The 12820-nt window shown below is 47.8% G+C and overlaps 3 protein-coding genes across 3 annotated transcripts; 1 reads left to right on the top strand and 2 right to left on the bottom strand.

Moving 5' to 3' along the window:
- Positions 1-3091: 3091 nt before the first annotated feature.
- ALT_6483 (uncharacterized protein) lies at positions 3092-3439 on the bottom strand (the record flags this gene model as incomplete). The annotated part of the gene is made up of 1 exon (XM_033562780.2): positions 3092-3439. The coding sequence occupies one exon, from the start codon at positions 3437-3439 to the stop codon at positions 3092-3094; it is 348 nt and encodes a 115-aa protein (XP_033418671.2).
- Positions 3440-8397: 4958 nt separating this feature from the next.
- On the bottom strand, positions 8398-9915 carry ALT_6484 (protein fluG; the record flags this gene model as incomplete). Its single annotated transcript, XM_033562781.2, has 1 exon — positions 8398-9915. The coding sequence occupies one exon, from the start codon at positions 9913-9915 to the stop codon at positions 8398-8400; it is 1518 nt and encodes a 505-aa protein (XP_033418672.2).
- A 573-nt stretch (positions 9916-10488) lies between these two features.
- On the top strand, positions 10489-11767 carry ALT_6485 (isopenicillin N synthase family dioxygenase; the record flags this gene model as incomplete). Its single annotated transcript, XM_033562782.2, has 3 exons — positions 10489-10818; positions 10891-10959; positions 11024-11767. The coding sequence occupies 3 exons, from the start codon at positions 10489-10491 to the stop codon at positions 11765-11767; spliced, it is 1143 nt and encodes a 380-aa protein (XP_033418673.2).
- Positions 11768-12820: the final 1053 nt, after the last annotated feature.

Genomic DNA, 12820 nt, shown 5'->3' on the forward strand with positions numbered 1-12820 from the left:
CGAGATCAGGTGACCGACAGTGCACTGACTGACTGCTCCCTTCAAACTAAATCTCATCTAAGCTATTAACAAGACCGAAATGCCAAACATTTACGGAGTATATTCTAAATAAAAGGGCATTCTTCAGCGCGTTTACTGAAGAATCTTGACACCTAAGCATTTCCAGGGATCAAATAGAAGCAGGAACAGTCATATTTTTATTGAATACAAGCTCCTAATCCATATATCTTAAACCAACATGAACTACATCTACTTTTGGTAATTGTAGCTATCAGATATTAAGAGGTTTGGAATAAGAGTGCATGAAAGTGCTTCGAATCCAGCCAGCCCATCCGGCTGAAGGCGAGGAACAACCTCGCTGCTGGGCACCACCTCAGTGTAGCGAGTGTAACGACATTGCGCGGAGACCGGCGCAACATTGGACTGTCCTTGCGGCCCACACAGCAGCTAACGAAGGCATGTCGATATGGGAATGGGTTTGGCCCCCATCAGAGTCAACGTCGTGGCTCCTGGAGCGATGACGACACCACTCTTAGAGAGACTGCCTGCGTCAGGGTGGGAAAGGTGGAGGAGACAGTTATTGACGGAGGAACTGGGAAAGGCGGAGGATGTGGCACAGGCTTACATCTACTCGAAGGACAGATCCGCCACCGGAGCTCTGATCGATAGTAGCGACGGAAGGTTGTTCAGTTAGAACTTGTTGTCAACAGGACCTCGCCAAGGCTCCCACGCCATTTCCTGAGCTGACAGTGGTGGACGGTGAGGCAAATTACGATGTTGACCCTGGTGACGGCAAAATCTGCATAGTAGGGATGGAAAAAGTGTTCAAAGTTTACAAGAACTAGAATTCTGGCACAATGAACGCACCATTAGATGGCCAATGTAAGGTGAGATGAGAAGGAACAAGTGTTTTTACACCGCTCCGTACGATCTCCCTGTAATCTCTATAATTTTAACCTTTAAATCCGATAGTAACCCCATTAAACCTCCGGGACTATCCCCTGTGACGATGTCCACCTTCTAAATAACATCTGGCGTAATATTATAACACGCACTAGCCTTCAATGATCAACGTTACTCCACTTGTCAGCGCTTCGAGTTTTGCGGCTTCCGACGGACCGAGAAGACCTGACTCCTAATTAAGAGGGTTAGAAGTTGGAAACTTCAATCCTTTCACAAGCCTCCCCATACAAGTCTGCCAGGAACTCAAGAGTCAAATCTATTGCCATCCGCAATAGTTGGTCTCGGCAAATTGTGGAATTCCCCGTCCTGTGGATTCACGTTTGATTTTCCGTTTCCATCCACACTGACTGCCTCAGATTTACTTTCTGAGCAGTATCTAAATGTTGAGGCTGTTCCCCCTGTTCCTGAACTGGACTCGCCTGAACCTGCCAGATACCATTAGTAGCCATCGTGATACTGTCGGAACAGGCATCCTTCACCGAGATCAGACCAATGCCTTACACAACAGTAATGGGACGCCTACCGTTGCTTTCCCTGATAGGATAATTCGTAAGCCGAAAAGACAACGCTCCAGGGTGCGGTGTGATGCAGCATCAGAGGGTTTGCCGTGCTCTCACTGTCGCCGTTCCCGCGTTACTGAATGTGTCTTCATAGACTCGAAAGGACTCGGTCAGTATACGTGATGGCCTTTCGATAGCAAAGCCATGATCTCAGAAGGTTACCCGCATTAACCTCGTATATTCCCTGGAGGGGCAGACATTCGACCCCTTGAAAATTTCCAATCTCGTCATCAGAGGTGACCATTTGATTTAGGAACTCAACAATACTGCTCATCATTTCTCGGAGTGATGTTATAGTCTGGATTGTTTGCATATCCATGTCAGCTGGGAGCTGCTGAATGTAGATTGCAATACAAAAAATTAGTCTCGCGATCAGGGTGGGATGTTTTGTTGAGATAGCGCTGACATTGAAAATCATGTGAGCGTCGTTGCCAACTGAGACTGGTAGATGCACCATCATATGTTGCTGAACAAGCCACCATCCGTGACTTGATGAAAGTAGGCAATTCACATCTTTCTGGCAAGGGAGCATTGTGGCAAGTCGTCGGCGTAGATTCTCGAGTCTTTAGTCGGAGACCCAACCTCATTCTGCGCCCTCGGGGGAATTGCCCATGGTGGAAAGAAGGATCGTGAATCGTTCACGCTTCGCTCGATAGCTGAAGATATCAGGCTACTAGCTCCGCAGTCGGGACTTCTGTTCATCAAGGTCTCGAGTAATGATTATATCCTGGCCACACGGCGAGCCAAAGCTGATTCCTCCGCAAGGTGTGATCGATGGTCATCCACATACTCTTGACCGACGCAAGAAGGGCTTCTTTCTAGATAACCAGTGCAAATCGAGGATTCCAGAGACGGAATACACTTCACCTTTCGCCGCTTACCTGCATATTGCACGTTGTCAGTTGCACGCTTTTGGCGGGGTGGGGTGCTTACACTCCCAGCAACTCTTCGTGCCGTTGCGGACTATTTTGTGCCGGCGTTCTTCTGGCATCGGATTGCTCAAGATTCTTTCTTTATGGTTAGTTTGCGATATTTTTGGAAATTTTGAACATTCAACTCAGGAAAATATTTCTCACCCATTTTCCACTAAGGGACGTTGGGCTCAACTCGGTCGAGTTCGGCCGAGTTCGGCGGAAAACAAACGAACTCTCACAGCCCCCTCAGTACAAGATGTTCGAAGCTTTAGGCCAGAAGCAGCAACGCTTACTCAAGAAGCTATTTCACAGATCCGCTACCCCGTGGTAATCGAGGGCCCATAATCAGGCCCCCATAAATCTCCAACCTTGCCCTTGCCAATCCTTGCAGCTCTTGCGCTTGGCCAGTTGACCCAGCCCTCCATTCAGCAAAATATATTTGGATCGCTCGGACGCCGCGTTCGCTGACTACCCCCAGGCTCTCGACTCTCAACAGTAGTTCCATTACGGTCGTCCAGGAACAAGGGAAAGTTGGATATCGCTCCTTCGAGTAATAACCCGCGCGTCTTTTAAAAGAATCCGTCAGTTGGGAAAGCCCATTAGTTGAGGAATCTGGGTGGGGACCCCCCAGGTCACCACCTTCTTCAGTGTTTCTTAAAACTCCCACAGGTTCCGTTCCGATACCTGGAAATCCACAACTACCTGTCGTCCCGTCCCTAGCACCTGGGCCGCTCCCTCCAAGAAGCTGAATGTACCATGATTCCCAAAGAAGGCTACCTGTTCCAGCCCCCCATACACTGTCTCCCCCAATCGCAGCGTAATGCAGTAGCTGTTCGAGAAGTAATCGTCCGTGTTGGGATCTCCCTCCCACGTTCCCGCCGAGAGCTCGCGCTGGAACATCATCACCAGGTCGGAGTCCGTGGCCCCTTCAGCAAACCCAGCCTCGAGGACGTCGTAGTAGTCATCCGCCTCCCCACCAGCGTTTTTGGTAATTATTTGCATGCTAAAGTAGTGAATGAATCGCTTTTGTCGAGCAAAGACACAAGGGCAAAAGCAGTATGTGAAGATGGTAGGTGATTTTCTTAAGAACCTAGTCTTTATCTAATAGCTTAAGACCTGCTCCTATAAAACTATTATATATATTCCTCTAGATAAAGACTACTTCACATACAGAAGGATATAGGTGTAGAAAATCCTCTTTAATAATATAGTTATTCCCTACCACCATCATCCCTTTAACTAGCTTTCTATATGCGCATTTAATTGGCCTAAAGACCCCAACTTCTAGAGTTTAAAGAAGATAAGATGTATACAGAGGCATATAAAGACAGATAATTACATTCTCCTTACAGAAATCCTTAAACTTCTTGCTCAACTTGAGACATCCACTTTACCACCTTCAGGGTCCCGACTGTAATTGTGCTGTCAAAGCCTACATCGCCTGGCTGGGCCAATCTGGTGGACACGTGGAGACTATAAGTCATCATGCTCCAGGGAACTTGAGAAAAAAAAAAGCCAACTCTACGAAAGTAATGTATGAGATGTTTAGGATCCTCGGTTTAAGCCTAAATTTCGGGGTCTCTGGAATACAGGATCCTCTAAACTCCGGCCACTCAGGTAGTCTGAAAAAAAGCTATTCATGCCAGCAAGGCCGTCTTCCAGACAACACAATAGTTCACCCATATCTTGAGCTCGATTTGCTGATAGGCGTAGAATAAGCTGGGAATACCTCCGCAGCATCGCCAATGTCTCTATGTCCAATCGTTCCAAGAGTCCCGTCGCTATCTGCTTTTTCAAGTATTTTTAACTGTCGATCTATTGCGCGGGAAAAGCCGCGCTTAAATTCCAAACAAACTCGCTTAGTTCTCAGTGTCGCGCACACCTGTATCAGCTCCGCTTTTCGGCCTCGATCGCCGCCTAAGAAATCAATGGACAAGAGAAGCAGGGCATTGAAGCAATGTTGATCGATGCTGTGAGAACAGAAACAAGTGCAGCTATCCCTCCCGTCTATTATGGCCCGAAGTTTCAATAAGCTCTCTGCACAATATATCCCCACTTTGTAAGAAGTCGCGAATCTGGAGTTCTTCATGCATAGAGCGATAAACGGCCGATGTACTCCCAAAGGCTTCTACCCATGAAGATACTCGGTCTCTTTCTGGATCAAATGTTTCCAGGCTGGCGATATTGTAGTGCTGCATGCACATATAAGCTTCGCCCACTACGGCGGTATCAATTCTGACAGCCTGGTTGCTAGGGTCGTTGTATATAATCCTTAGCCTTAAACAGGCATTTTGGTTGGTACAATGCTGTCATATCTGACAAGCTTGTTACTTGGTTTCTGATCAGCGCTCTACAAAACAGGCAACTTTGGCGGTAGACATGAGGTTTGGGGTTTAGCATGTTGTCGGTGCGGGAAAGGTGGATCAGTGGGTCCACTATATGCATGCTTGCCATACAAATAAGGTTGGTAAGCGGCGTAGAACCATACTGTCGGTAACCAATCAACAAAGCTCATGTCGAGCAAGCTACCTATTTATCATGTTCAGTGAAAACCAAACATTGGTGGTTGAGTTAAGAAACGAGTACAGAAAAATTGTTTCTGAGGACTGGCTACTCATAATGGTCTAAGAAGCTGAAGTGATTTCAAAGCTGTAATTCGGGTCAATATACAGAAATCGTCCAAAAATCAAGTAGGAGATATACGAGATCACACGAAATATATAAGAATGAATAACCTGCAAAGATGTATAGTGTCTGACTGATTTATCTTCTGCCTCAGTCTTGCTGAACGGCATTGATGAAACTCAAGTACCCAGGTAACATATACTCTCATCACCATATAGTGCAGGCCTTGTCACACAATCTGCATCTGCAGTGTCTCTCTCATCCTATGGGGTTGAAAAGGTCTTTTAACGGACAACAGTCCACGAATTCTTCTGCTAAATTTTAAGAAACCTCCTAGGAAGCTGGATAAAAAAAAGACAAAGATGGAAAAAGTTACCATAGCCATCCAGGAGTAGTGATCTGCACTCCTAATTGCATCACTTTCCTTCAAAGTGCGGGCTTTGGCTTTAAGAGGCCCATATGCATTATCACCATCTATGCTCTTTCCTCTCAACCTGTTTTAATATTAATAAAGGGATTGAAAATGATATGGTTTATATGTTCTTTAGAGTGAAACTCATGCACCTTTTGAATTATATCAACATACCTGCAGTATGTGTTAATTATTAGTTATCCAGTAAATACCTTAGACATGTAAGCACCACTGAAAGGATAGCGTATTCCAGCAATACTTTACCGAAGGTGATAAGAGCAAGGTCTTAAGCGTTTTCCAGAAAGCATTAGGTGATCGTTCAAGAGGTTCTGATGAACTGGGAGACCTCTACATCACAGCTATTAATACTAACAACGGATGCCCTGGTGATATTATGTTGCAAGCATATGTGGGTATGGTTTCGAACGGCAATAATATCTTCCACTTATGCGACCGCGCTTACAACAAGCCACTTGTCAAAAGATGTTACTTCTGAGACTCTAAGGGATACAGCTGGGGCACCACTCTAGTACATGAGTCTATGAGAGTTATTCATGAAGACTGTTGATAGCATAGTCCATCTGCTGGAGACTATCATAGAAGGCCTGTTGAATTCTGAGGGTTTCCTCTGGTCATCGGGGTTGTTACCGTCAAAGTTGACAAGTCTTGGCAGTGAAAGTCTAGTGATATGGCTTCGAGCCTTGAGATTCAGGGCATTGGAGATATTTTTTAATGCAGCTGAAGGGGTTAAAGGAGAACAATCTCTGTAGGATAAGCCGTTAAGCCAATTACCAGCATGGCCGCAATAGCCACAGCAAGAATACGCAAACTATGCATACTGGAGGACGCGTATCAAAGAGCTCAAGGCTTGGGATAATGGGAAAACTCGGAGTATTGCCGGATTCTGTTATTAATAGAGATACTGTAGGAATGAATCAGTACTACCACCTTTCCATACTTCAGCAAAAGCCTTAGTCCACTTACTTATCACCTCGTAATAGTCCTATCATCCTCATTATTGATGCCTTTTGTCCCCAAATACCGCAACATGCATGCGCTCGACATGAAATCATCAGTAGCCACTGAGACCAGTGCTTTAGCTTCATGCTGAGGAGCAAAATTTAGCAAAACTTGATGAACAGCCTGCTAACCTAACGTATGGACGTCATCGTAGGCTCTCAGACGTATAATTGATGCCGGGTTGCGGACATACTGTACATCATTAAGATATTTTCATATGTTTCTGCCTCAATGGGATCGATGAGAAGAAGCCAGTAGCTCAGCAGCATCCTAAAGAAGATGTCAGTCGCCCTTGATTTACATGCACATTGGTGTGATCATTGTTAGACAACAGTCCAAGCTAGAGGTCCGAAAACAAGATTGACTAAAGAGAAAATGTGACCAACAGAGGCCATTAATCCTATAGGTCCTTACTCTACAACAGTGAAGCTAGCAGAGCTCTGCAACACAAGAGGGATTGGCTCCATCTCACAGTCCCCCACTAGCTCGCGTCGTTGTTTGGTAGGACCACCTCCAGCACCCTGCCCCCCAAGAACCTCATCCTTTGTTCCATACCGATACCACCATATCTTGTTCAACTTATTTCTAAGCTCAACATGGTACGTCGACCCTACTTCCATATTTATGACGTGAGAAAAAACCGAAGCAACTATGTCCTCAACCTCAGAAGTTACAACTCTCTCCCCCAAGGAATCTTCAACCTGCTTAGGTCTATCTGCCTTGTCTCGCTGGATCCTGGGACAAGGCCTTAAGGTATGTGTCACACGGTGAGGCACACCTGGGTGAAGGGTGATGAAAAGATACTCAGACTCAGGTTTAATGGGAATATCAGACCTCCCGCCAAAGCTATACTCTGCGATCATGGTTGTCCGTTTCGCGGGAATGCCTGTGTCGACATTAATGAAGTTAAGGCTGTTATTATAGAGGGCATTGCCGCTAAGATACAGGAGTGAGTTAAATACAAGGATGGTAAGGGGCTTGCTGGGTGTGTTTGGGGTTTGAGGAAGAGTTGCTTTAAGGGTGAGTTGGAATTCAGTGTCAGAACCATGTTTGTGGAGAGTAGTTGATGAGGCCAATACAGCGAGATTGATGTGGGTTAGGGGCGGAATTAGGGAGTCTCCAAAAAGTTTTCGGAAAAGGTAGGCCATGAGGATATCCAGACAAAATTGAAGTTCGATGAGTTGAAGTAGATGCTTGACTAGTCTTGCCTTTATATTATTCGCAGGCAAGATCCTGGCTGGCGGGAAAGTGTAGGCAGATGCATTCTTGAGACCTCCGCAAGGTAGCAGGTACTACTCTGTACTTACCACAACACTCATAGTTGGGACGTCGGGCCAGCACCACTACCTATTGACTGCTCCAACCATCATGAATCTCTATGAAAACGGCTGTTATTAATTATCATAGTGGAAACCCCTCATATACCTAGAGCTTAACTATGATTGTTGAGTGTTATACTCCTACAATAGGTAAATAATTCACTACATAATATAATTTATCGCATCAGCCCTACTTTATTACTGTAAGCTATTCATTGACTACTGGGTGGTAACTCTGCTCTATACTCCAGAGCGCTGCGCAGGGCTCAGTTATAGATGGACAATACTGACATACGTCAAGAGCTTACGGATCTGCCCTAGTTCCGTGGCGGCCCTGGATTCAATGACTGCACTCGCGTTGAAGAGCTATATGGACATCTGTCAGTCCGACATATTTCACTACGTGAGTATGCACTTACACCATCCCTGTTAGTTTCTGAATAATCTACAGTGCTGCTAAGTACAAGTAAAGTCGAGCATCCGCTTTAGACACTGGCCATCTGACATGCTACGCCAAGCACTATCTTGGCCATGCATGCACTTGTTGGTTTGTCGCAGTGGTCCTAGTTGGGAGCAAACAGCCTCTAGAACAGCTCTGCCAGGAGCCTGCGTACATCCGCTTCCGATTTCTGTGCCAAGCATGCTACCTCGAAGCGCTTGATGCGCAGGAAATGATCCAAGATGGAGCTGTCAATCATTCTTCCCAGCTCTCCCGCTTCCTTCTCCAGAAGATCCAATGCGGAGCTCAGATCCTTTGGCAGCGCTACAGCCTTGGAAGCATGATGGCTGCCATTCGTGGCGTTGGTGCCATTCACATCATTCACACCGTTCACACCGTTCATACTATTCATGCTATTTACGCCATTCATGTTATTTACGCCATTCATGCCATTCGTGCCATTCGTTCCGTTGGAATGATCATCCCGACAGAGGGTCTGCGGAATCGCCGTATCCGGCCACGAGAGCGGTATCTGGTGACTAACTCCCAGCAGTCCGGCTGCCAGGGTCGCCGCCAGCATCAGGTACATATTGGCGGTGGCATCGACACAGCGTATCTCCCAATGACCGGGGCGAATCTTGCGGACGGGGACCTCCCGGTTATGAGAGCCCCACGCGACCTGGTCGCCGCCAAGATAGGGCTGCACCCGCTCGTACGACAAGTCGTAGGGCAGGCATACGGCGCAGAGGGCCGGGAGACGGTGCAGAATCCCAGCGAGAAACTGGTCCTGGACTTCGGGCCGGGAGATGGAAATGTGCGTGTGCTGGCCAGTAGCCTGGCGGCGGCCGGCGACGGGCTTTGGCGACATGGTGGCGATGAGGCCGTGGCGGGCCATGGTTGTCTTGAGGGTGTCGTGGACGAGGATGAGCTCGTCGACTGCCTCGAGAGGGGTGCGCGGGGCGAGCGACAGCTCGTACTGGCCGCGGCGGCCTTCGGTCTGCACGGCCTGAATGTCCACCCCAGCATCGAGAAGCTGGTGGATGGTTGATTCAACGAGGTTGAAGTGGGGATGCCGTAGCCCGTCGACGGCGTAGCGGCCCAGTCCATTGGTGGCGGGCACGAGAGCGTGGCCGTCGCCATCATCGCCCAGATCGGAGGTCCGCTGCATGAGCTCGAATTCAACTTCAAAGCCGACCAGGAAATCCAGAGCAAAGTCCTCCTTGGCGCGACCTACGATACTGGCGAGTGCGCGGCGAGGACAGAGGTCGTGGTTGGGGATGGGCTGAGCGGGTGTGGAAGCAAGGACGCCGCACATCACCATTGCGGTTTGAGGGCATGCGGGCAGCATCCGTAGGGAGGACCAGTCGGGAACGAGGAAATGGTTCCCAGTGGGATCAAGACCAGAGACAAGAGTATTGTCGGCCACACAATGAAAGGCGATGGGTGGTGCGTGAATGGGCTTCTGGGCCGCAGTCATCCGCAGGAGCTGCTTGGGAACAACCATACGCGAGCGCAGTATCCCTGAGTGGTCCTGCCATTGCAGACGGATGAAGCGCAAAGTGGGGTGCTGAATGAGAAAGTCATGTAGGGCGGATTCCCAATCCCGTTGGACACTTTGTGAGGTGAAAAGGGGCATGTATTGCCCAAGGTGAGGAGGTTCCATGGTTCGCTTCACAATTAGAATCCCTGTAAATGCTTTTCACAGATAAGCTTGACCTGAAAACATGGAAATTGAGATTGTGCCCCACCTCTTTAACTGAGACTTCAGAGTACTATCACAGCTGCAGGACGCAAGGCACAGTCAGAAAGGTTCTCAATGGATGTGAACTATTATACCACACGATGGAAAGGCACAAGAGATTTGGAAATTTTTCCTTAAATAGAGTTCTTCAGGTACATGCAGAAACCTTAACAGGCTTAACTGCAGTACCAGCAGCTTCCAGGAACACGGTCACACCGCATCATCCAGAACCACATAGATCTTGCCGATCTCGCCGATCTCGCCGATCTCGCCGATCTTGTCCCGATAGCTACGCCTCACATCGACCTCCTGCGCTGGTTCTTGTTTTTCATTCGCAGAAACCTGGAAACTCAGCTAGCCACATATTGGAGCATTTCTGGAGAGAAGACCCATAGTTTGTCATTCAATTCCTATGATATAACGCCAGCCGCTGCTCCTTTCAGTTCGTCATTTTTTCTTTCCTATTCGCCAGACTAACAGTCGCCCATTGCCGCCATGGAACCTGGCGGAGTTCATGTGGACTGTCGCCATTTTACCAACGTACCCATACTGGACTATGGCCAGACAACGCGACCGGACACTAGGCAGGAATTTCTGGCCCAGCTCCGAGATGCCTTGGTAAATGTGGGGTTCCTGTATCTCAAGAACCCCCCAGTACCATTGACTGTGCAAGAGAAGCTGGTCGAGAAGGCGAAGGAGATGTTTGACTTGCCTCTGGAAAAGAAGGAGCAGCTCGCAATGGTCAACAGCAAACATTTCCTGGGATATACTCGTCTCGGGGATGAGAGAACGACCGGCAAGACTGACCACCGCGAGTCATTTGATGTAAGTACATTAGGCGCTTCCAGTTGGCGGTATGAAACAGACACGTGCTGAGGACAAATGACAAACCATTAGTTTAGCACTGAATGCTTACCCCCGGGGCCCGAGGAGGCGCTATATCGTAACCTTCGTGGACCTAATCAGGTTCGTCGATAAACTCACCTCCTAAGAAGCAGCGCCCAAAGACTGATTCATATTATGCAAGTAGTGGCCCAACGAATCTGACGTCCCTGGTGGCCGAGACGCCATTGAAACCTATCTCAATGCCATTGGCCATCTGGCGGACGACTTCAAAATCCTTATCGCTGAAGCTCTAGATATGCCATCCGCAAGCTTTCTGGGCTTTTTCGACAATCTCGCCCAGAACAAACTTAAGCTCGTGAAATACCCTCCTCCTGAGCCGTCTATTTGCGAGAGGTCTGAATCTACACGTCAGGGTGTTGGGATCCATAAAGACGCAAGCTTCTTGACCTTTCTGCTGCAGGGGACTTCCCATTTAGGACTAGAGGTTCAGAACAAAGGCGGCACATGGATTCCTGTCCCCCCAATCCCCGGCACGTTGGTGATCAACATCGGTCGATCTCTCGAAGCCCTCACGGGCGGAGTGTGCACGGCCACTACTCATCGCGTCAACCTGCGACCCGAGAATTTCCTCGACTCCATCACAAAGCAACCGCTCGGGCCCCGGTACTCCTTTCCAGTCTTCCAAGGCTTAGCGCTAGATCTTACCCGAGACCAGATGAATCTGGACATTCCACCACATATCCGCGAATTGGTTAAGGATATCCAGGTCAAGTCGGATGCGGAGAAGTATTTAAATCATATCTTCCGGGGATGTATTGGGGAGGGCAGCTTCATGGCGCGGCTAGCCGCCCATCCAGATGTCGGCCGTCGGTGGTACCCGGCTATACTGGAGCGAGTTTTGGAGGATCAGAGAAGAATTACCAACTGATCGACTAACCACGGGGATTTGGAATAAATGAAGATCTTAAAGGCCTAGTGGTCTTTCCCGTAGGTTAAAACATCAGGATAGAAGCCCAACTGGCCAAGGACTCCGATCATAGCCAAATCTGGTTCCGAAAAGTAGTCTTAGTTCTCGTGGCCGTAGGAGGCTAGGATCCTCGCCCGAAGTCCCCACTGTTTATTGCGCCTAGCCGCGATAAGCAAGCTGAACGACTGAACTGTGCTGAAAGATCCTGATTTGCTCTGTTTTTGTCTAGTGGCACTCTGCACGACTTCAAGAGACACTAGGGTAATATCCAGGAGGTCGAAAAAATTTTTCCATCCATTTTCTAAAGGAAGCTCTGCTAAATAGCGAGAGGATCATGTTGGTGTGGTAATTGCAGGTCTTTTAATATCTAATATATATTATTTCACCAATCATTTTACAGTGGATGGATAAATGGATGGCTTTATTTACCCTAATGCCTCACCAGACCCAGGATTGAGGTACATGTGTGATGATCATTTTCCAACTATACAAGTATATGCAGCTATTCATACTGTATATGCAGAGTACTGTAGATTATTTGGAATCATATCATAGCTTCAGCCCACTTATGATTAGTCCACTTGGTTAGCACTGACGACACTCACCTCTTCTGCTGAACCTGTTGATCAACACCAGGAGCGGCGCTAGTGCCCACCATCCCCATTAGGTTTCTCTCCCAATCCTCATTTTTCAGCTCCGTTTCTGTCAGTTTCTGGTAGATCAGAGACGATTGATTGTGGATGATAGTGATTATGTTTATCACACCAAACTTCCTTGCCTGCCATCTCTCCAACATTGTTGCCCTCCGTCCACCACCGCACCCACCTTTCTTCTTCTATTATATTAAATGATCGCGTAAAATACAAAGGGACGACACATATAGTGTCCTACATAGCTTCATCTCACGACCTCGAAAACATGGCATTACTTGAGACAAGGCCACTGGGATACAGATGGCGCTCGTCGAAGTTCTTTATCCTGACTTGTATAACATTAGCTTTATTTTCAGAAAAC

The sequence above is a fragment of the Aspergillus lentulus genome (assembly GCF_001445615.1).
Source record: "Aspergillus lentulus DNA, contig: Alt12, strain: IFM 54703, whole genome shotgun sequence".
Lineage (NCBI taxonomy): Eukaryota > Fungi > Ascomycota > Eurotiomycetes > Eurotiales > Aspergillaceae > Aspergillus > Aspergillus lentulus.